Source organism: Leucopleurus acutus (assembly GCF_964270905.1).
Source record: "Leucopleurus acutus genome assembly, chromosome: 15".
Classification (NCBI taxonomy): domain Eukaryota; kingdom Metazoa; phylum Chordata; class Mammalia; order Artiodactyla; family Delphinidae; genus Leucopleurus; species Leucopleurus acutus.
In genome coordinates, this window is record NC_139157.1 from 66,574,412 (window position 1) to 66,582,515 (window position 8,104).

An 8,104-nucleotide genomic window follows, 5' to 3' on the forward strand; every position below is an offset into this window, starting at 1 on the left:
TCGTTGCGGTGGCTTCTCTTGTTGTGGAGCACGGGCTCTAGGCGCGTGGGCTTCAGTGGTTGTGGTGCACGGGCTCTAGAGAACAGGCTCAGTAGTTGCGGTGCACGGGCTTAGTTGCTCCGCAGCAGGTGGGATCTTCCTGGACCAGGGCTCGAACCCGTGTCCTCTGCATTGGCAGGTGGATGGATTCTTAACAACTGCGCCATCAGGGAAGTATAGGATTGAATCATGTGAAACTGCTGATGGTTGATTTTTTTTTTTTGCAATTTTCATTGTCTTTTTTCTAAATAGACTTGCTTTTTTCAGAGAAGTTTTAGGTTCACAGCAGAATTGAAGGGAAAATACAGAGTTCCCACCTGCCCTCTACCTCCGCACACTCACAGCCTCCCCAGAGTGGTACGTCTGTTACAACTGTTGAAGTTATAATGACACATCGTAATCACTCCAAGTCCATAATTTACCTTAGGGTTCACTCTTGGTGTTGTATGTTCTGTGGGTTTGGACAAATGTATAATGAATGGCATGTATCCACCATGACCGTGACATAGAGTAGCTTCATCTAAAAATCCTCTGTGCTTCAGCTCTTCATCTCTCCCTCCCCCACCCCACTCCTTAGCAAACACTGATCTTTTTACTATCGCTATGGGTTTGCCCTTTTACAGAATGTCATATAGTTGGAACTGATGGACTGTTTTTGACCTTCAGAAATCGCAACCTAATGCATTTGGGGGAGATTTTCAACTACAAGGTTTGGGACTGAGAGTTTTCCAATGGATTCTCTGCAAACCCCAAATTCCAGGAAACTGGAACCTTGATTCTCTGCAGTTTTCTGGTTGGTGGTGATTTTGCTGGTCACTCGGCTGGGCCTCAGAGAGGCATGAAAAGAAGCTACCACAGGGAAGGTGTCAGGGTCAGTGGCACATCTGGATGGGCTGCTCAGATGGGAGACTTGGCAGAAGTATGTGTCCAGGCTCTCATCTTTTAAGTTTCTAGATCCTGACCTAGTCATTTATGAGTTACACTATAATGTAAGATGCAAAAACCAACGCTGGAAAAGCCCTGGAACCTACTGTATAGCACAGGGAACTCTGCTCAATATTCTGTAATAACCTAAATGGGAAAAGAATGTGAAAAAGAATAGAAAAGAAATAATGAAGTGGGCTTGTATGATTCCATTTATATGAAATTCCAGAGAAGGTAGATCTAGAGAGATAGAACGCAGGTGAGTGGTTGCCTGAGGCGGGGGGGTAAGCGTGGGGAGTGACTGCAGTGAAAGTGAAAGAGATTCTTGGGGTGATGGAACTGTTCTAAAATTGTATCATGGGATGGTTACACAACTTTATAAATTGACTACAAATCACTGATTGTTTCATACTTGAAATTAATGAATTTTATGGCATGTAAATTAGACCTCAATAAACCTGTTAAAATTTTTTTAAAAAGAAAAGAAAAGAAAAGCTCCAGAAAACAGGATGCTGGGTCCTCCCATTCAGGCTGGATCAGGCCTTTTCTCTTTCTTCTGTTCAGGTGTGTGAGAAAGAGAAGCTGTTGTCAGAGAGGAATCAGCTGAAAGCATGCATGGGGGAACTGCTGGACAACTTCTCCTGCCTTTCCCAGGAAGTCTGCAGAGATATCCAGAGCCCCGAGCAGATCCAGGCCCTGCATCGGTACTGCCCTGTCCTCAGACCCATGGGTCTCCCCACAGCCTCCGGTATGAACCCCGTGCCCTTGGGCGTGGAGCAGAACCTTGCCGCCCCCCAGTGTGCGGTGGAGGAAAGCGTGCCCTGCTGCTTGGAGCAGGGCACGGCGGCCCCCGGGCCCCCATGGGCGCCCAGCAGCGCCTCAGAGAACTGTACTTCTGCTCGGAGGCTGGAAGGCACTGACCCAGGAACCTTCTCAGACAGAGGACCTCCTCTGGAACCCAGGAGCCAAACGGTGACCGTGGACTTCTGCCAGGAAATGACTGATAAGTGTACAACCGATGAACAGCCCAGGAAAGATTACACCTAGTGACGGCCTGCCTCCTAATTCTCAACCCTCTCCCACCCAGGTGTCCATGGGTCAGCCTGCGGTGCCGTTTGTCTGTCGTCTGGAAGAACCAAGAAGGAATTTGGTGCACACTACAGCAGTCTTAGCAGCAATACTGTTTCCAAGTAGTCTCTCCTCCCTTCAAGCAGGAGCGATATATAGTTACCTTCACGATGGTGCTACCCCTTGCTCAGGCAAGGAAAGACGACAGTGATGATGCTGTCTGTCTGTGGGTTCATTTCAGTCTTAACAGGGATAGACTATAACACCTCTAGGACCCAACCACGGATTTTTTTTCTCAGTGGCCCATGTCACAAACCCTATCTCAGGAATTTCTTCTGAATGTTCAATTTTTTTCATTGAAGACAGCTTCTATACACATCAAAGTTTTATAGCTAGACTGTACATATTATATATAATATATATATAAAATATATATCTCTCTCCATATGCAAAAGTCCTGCATGCCTCAATTTTCTCATCCTAAAACTGGAAACTTCGTTTCTCGTTTATAAACAGGTTCCAACATTCCTCTTCTTTTGTCTCTGACGCTAGAACTAGTTTGTAATTGTTAAGATGGTCGTTTTTCTTGCTTCACAGTTCACTTTCAAGTTGTGCTTATTTATGGACAGAATTCAATGTTGGAAGCTTTCTTTGAGGTTTTATTTCAGACCTTTTTTTGTTTGGTTGGTTTGGTTTGGGCACCATCAGATGGTGCCAGTTGAGTATCGTGGGTTTGGTTTTTTCTTGCAGATACTGTACAGTCAAGGTCAACTTTGCCACTTGCACTGAGTTTTGGGTCAAACCTATTTTCTTAAATGAAGTTGTCACTTCAGTATAACTCAAGTAAACTGTATATTCTTTGCTTTTAGTTAAAAAAGTAAAACAGTTAGCTAATTAAAAAAAGCACTCAGGTGATAATTATGTAGGAAAAACAATCTTGCCAAATAATGAATTCATCCTAGGATGTAGACAATAATCTGCTTGAATATTTTTATATTTCACCTCCTCCCCACCTTTTCCTAAGCAAAGTTTAAACGCAGAGAGTTCAGAGTTGATGCTGGATGTTCAGATTCCTAAGTGGGGAAAGAGTTTGGACGTCTCACACAAAAGCGCATCGAAACAGCAGGAATCGTGATTTTGTACCAGAACTCAGCAGGCATTGGCTCCTAAATAGCAAGTTAGAACTGTTTTCTCAGCCCGGGAGTAAGTCCCATTCATTTCAACACTTCCCCAGGCCTCTGCTTGCTCTCGGAAGCATAGGATAGTAGGAACTTCTCCGTCGAACGACTTGGCTGCTCAGCAAGCCAGCCTCCCAGCCCAGGACCTGCCTCCTGCCAGGGACTCACCTGAGGGGGTCTGAATCACAGCCCTGGGGGTGCCGCCCTGAGGTGGCCGTCCTGGGGTTAACGCAGCTGGCCCAGAGTAGGAGAGAGCAGGACAGATGTTAGCCTGAGGTCTGTCCCTGACGCAGGCAAAAGCATTTCTTTCTCCCTTCTTTCTCCAAATGCTTTGAGTTGAATTCTGAGATTTTTCCACCCTTCTCTAGTCCGAAGGCAGATTTCTTTCTGAGGCTTTGGACACGACATGGCCAGGAGCCCTCCCTGCCCCCCACTCACCAGGCACACACCTTACCCTCACCTGATGATCATTTCCTTCTCTTGCTGCAAAACTAGTTGGCTTGCAACCCACAGAGAGCAGCTTCCCTTGGCTCAGGGGGCACGTTGGCCCCTGGCCACGTTTACAGGAAGGTGTGCCGGACGCCACAGCCGGCGCAGGGGAGAGATCAGCTCCCTCCCTCCTCCGGGCCGGCTGCAGGAAAAGTCCTGAACAGTCTGATGTGGGGATGGGGTGGTGGGCAGTGGGGACTAGGTGGTTGATTTTGTTTCTTTATTTGTGCCATTGTTTGGAAGATATTAAAGCTGCATGTAAAAGGGGAAATTAGTATATGACGTAGGCGAAAAGTGAAATCATAGTAACATATGTTTTAGTATTAACTTTTTTCTGTACAAATATTAGTGCTAAATGTTTAAATATGTATGAATGCCAGAAATTTGTTGGTTCATGCGGTAGGATTAAAAAAAAAAAAGGCTTTTCTTTGAAAATAGTTCCACTTTTAAAACCTGCCTCTGGGTTTTTGTTTCTTCTCACGTGTGTATGTATGGTGCGTGCTCGTCTGAGACAGACTGTGATCCAGCTCTGAGTTGGAGGTACCGTTTTTCTTGTGGCTGTTGGGATTTCTTGGCCTAGTAGAAGAGTTCTGTGCTTCACCGTGAGGTTTGCCTTTGGGAAATACTGGTGACAGCTCGAATTTAAACTCGTTGTGAATCATGTGATCCGTCACAGGCGTGTGTTCTGGTAGAAGAGTCGGCCAACAGTATTTTTTTGGTTTTTTAACTCTCTTGTTGCCTTTTTTAAGTGACCTCCTCTTCTTTGGAAAAAGGAATGTTTTCTGCTCATATCGTAACAAGGTCTAAACCAGCCCGTTGGCGTGACTGACCCTGGTACCAACACATGTGCATCTGGTAGTCATGGTCCCATTCGTGCCGTCCCGTTCTGTTGTCCTGTGCGGCAGGCCTCCCGCTGGGGGGGGAGGGGTGTCCTCTATTCCCCTCCCTGCTAACTCAGCCCACAGTCTCCTCCCACCAGCCCCTGCCTCGCGATTCTTTCTCTGCCCCAGTCACACCCCTGCCACTCTGGCCGTGGGAACTGGTTAAAAACACTGCTGGAGAAACTGTCTTTCGATTTCTTAGAGATGTGAACAAGTTATTGGGATTTGGTTCACTATCGACCAGGAACAAGCGACTGGCTTTGTGCAATTGTTGACGTGACGCGTCTGTGTCTCTTACGGCTCCGAACCATGTGCTTGTCAAGATTATTTCCGGGTTGATTCAAAGGGAGGACTAGCTGGGGACCAGAGTCCAAGTTGCCTCAAGTGGAATTTTAAAAACCAGCCTGTCTCCTTTCCCTGGGATCCCTTAGTGCAACTCATGTCTTTTCTGAAAGAGAAAAGCAAGTTAACAGCAAGGAATAGCATCTGCACGGCATGGTGACATTTAGTGGTATCTTTAAGGGTCCATCCTTACAGATATAAAGGACTCTTCCAGCTACAGAATGTTCAGGAGGGTCCCTGCGACAGGCGAGTTGTGTCTCCAGGTGGCTGGGTCAGGCATGGGCTGTTGGAACGGGGACAGTGGAGGTGGCCCTGTGGCTAGTTAACATCCGCCTGAAACTAGTCCTCCCGTCGGATCTGCCTTTGTTCTACTTGTGTCTCCGGACAACCTCACTTCGTTCAGGTTGGCCAGGCTTGGGCAGGTGCATGCTTTGCCGTATGTGTCTGTTTCTCTTCGTTATCTGGGGGTGCCTTGAATAAAAGAACTTCATGACATACTGATTCTGGAACAAAACTGTTGCAAAAACGAACAAAGAAAGAGCTGGCAAAGTTACTAGCCCACCTGCTCCTTCTCTTCTGGGTTCCCTAACAATGACTCAGGCGTCAGAGGTGATGCTGCACTAGGAAATGTTATTTTGTATAGTGTACAAGTAATTTATTAACTGTCTTTCTAAAGGTATGCTGCTTTTAAGATGCACTATGATTTTGGATTTAATCCTTGTGTTGCTTTCCCAAGGAAGTAAAAAAAAAAAAAAAAAAAAAAAAAGCTGGTTAGTATGTCAACTGCCACTTCTCCTTGAAAAGGAAGGCAGGGACCAGCAACAGGACTTGTATGAGGGGACTGCTAAAAGCCAGGTGGGCACACTGTGAAGTCCAGTGTACCATCAAGAGGTCTAAACCTACACTTTCTCTTTTAATGCTTTATGATTGCCATTAAAGAAGAAGAAACAAACAAAGGTGTGAAAATGTTACGCCTTTTAAGAAACCGCTGAATCCTGCCCCTTCAAGCTGATCCACGTGCTATGTTGAGCATAATCCTCCCAAAATGTGTAAAAGCCTGCAAAGCTCTTCCAAAACCCTATTAGCTACCTAGTTCTATACATTATACCCCATTTCAACTAGGAGCCGCTTAATACATGACTTCAAACGGTGCCACTAGTGCTTAGCAATGGTTGGAGGAGTTGCCGATCAAGAAGGCAGCCAGAATCAAGTTTTGTCCTCAAATCACTATAAATAGGCAAAGAAACATACTTTTTTTTAAAAGAATAAAGCTGGGACTCCCCTGGCGGTCCAGTGGTTAAGACTCTGCACTGTCAATGCAGGGGGCACGGGTTCAATCTCTGGTCAGGGAACTAAGATCCCACATGCCACACAGCACGGCCAAAAGATTAAAAAGAAAAAGAATAAAGCTGCTCACTGGACCATGAGTTGGTCTTTCGTCCCCAAATTGAGGATTTTGTAGGTTCAGTTCCTGGCGAGTCAGTCCTCAGATCAACGCCTGTGTGGAGTTGGCATTCGTGCGGGCAGTCTGTGTGCATGGGGGCATTGTGTTCAAGCTGTGTGTGCCAAATACAGCCCGAGCCATCTCCTGACCCAGGCATCCAAGACGGATGCTGTAGAATAGAGTATATTTGTACACAAAACTGCGCGCAAATAGTCTTTGTACATAGAAAAGACCTATTGTGGCAGATGGAGGATAAATTATTCAACCGACGGTGCAAAAACATTTCTTGCAAAGAAAAGTGTATAGTATTTTCCTACACTCCACCCTGGGAGATAATATTTATATCACGTGGATATCAGTGCATTTTCATTGTAATAGGAAAAGGATGCTGCCGTTTTGTGAAGAAAACCCACTTGGTTGCAGAGGCCCACTTTCGTAGCTTTGATTGCCTGTTGTGACGTGGTGTGTGCATTGCACTCTCCAGCAATGGACAAACAGCTCTGACTTTCCTTTCCATTCCAGTGGACTGACCTCAGATAACACAGTGGCCTCCTTAGACACAGAAGTGCACCCAGAGCCTTCATTTCAGGTAGACTCCCCTGCGGTGCCAAACGTTCCCGTGGGGACAGGAAAGAGTGAAGGGACTTGGACAAAAAGGGTTTTTCCTACAGTTTGATGCTAAGTCTTCTACCAAAACATGTCTGGAGACAGAGGGGTGACCTCCACATGAGTCCTAACAATGCATTTCGCGCGTGTAAATGCTGGGATGCCCGTTCATGCGCCGAGGTAAAAGACCTGCCACTTCTAGTGCGATCGGGAAGCTTCCACAGGCATGCAGGAGCTTCGGGTGCTGGTTAGACACGGTGAGCCATTCAAGGCAAGCACCACCTTTGCTTGTGAGGCCCGAAGGGCCCGTGAGAATTTGTTCCAGAACCAGTCTGATGCAAGTGCACCTCTAATCTATGCCTTACAAACTCCAGAGGCCATATTCAAAACAGGGTCTTCTCAGTGTATGCAAGGGGCTGCAGCCCCTCTCCTCTTCCTCCCCAGGTCAAACAATACGGACAGTTTTCACACATATCTACCTGTATAACCCTCTGTACCTCTCATAACTGGTCAACGACTGTAACAGGTTACATCAGGTGTTTTTCTACATACTTTTTACACAGATTCTATGCGATTAATGTAACTTAATTCAATGCATCATTTTATTGTACTAGTTCTTAGGCTTGTCTTTATTTTCTAAGTGATTGTGGTTTTTCTTGTGGTTTTTAATTGTAAAAAATGAAATGGCTGTTGATGCTTATTCTCTGTAACTAAGAATTTTTACCTTTTTGGGGAAAAAAAAAGCATTGCTATGAACTAATGAATTGAAACTTCATTTACTCATTGTAAATATACTATTGTGCAAAAAAAAAAACTCAATTGAATTGCTAGTGTTAACTGAATTTTGTCTAGACACCATTTCTGTTGATGAAATAAAGACATATCATTACACATTGTAAACTGATTTTCTCTGATCCCTATGTTAGAGATTACAGAGCTGGAGGCCTTAGGAACTCTTTCCTCCCAGAGAAGCCACGTCTCTTCCTCTTGTTTGGACCCTTATCTGCTACCTGATTAATCTGATTAGAAATCTTAAAAATGTGATAACTAATGCGATTCCTCAACTCCCAATTTTAAAAATCCCTAGTGCCGGGACTTCCCTGGTGGTCCAGTGGTTAAGACTCCATGCTCTC

At 45.5% G+C, this 8,104-nt stretch overlaps 1 protein-coding gene across 2 annotated transcripts in view; it reads left to right on the forward strand.

Annotated features, from left to right (window-relative positions):
* The window catches only part of BACH2 (BTB domain and CNC homolog 2), a 361,358-nt gene extending 353,515 nt beyond the window's left edge, over positions 1-7,843 (forward strand). For both annotated transcript variants that reach the window (XM_082855908.1, XM_082855909.1), the window contains exon 7: positions 1,528-7,843. In XM_082855908.1, the coding sequence (XP_082712034.1) occupies positions 1,528-2,010 (483 nt within the window). In that variant the 3' untranslated portion in view covers positions 2,011-7,843. The remainder of the gene's footprint in view (positions 1-1,527) is intronic.
* The last annotated feature ends 261 nt before the right edge of the window (positions 7,844-8,104 follow it).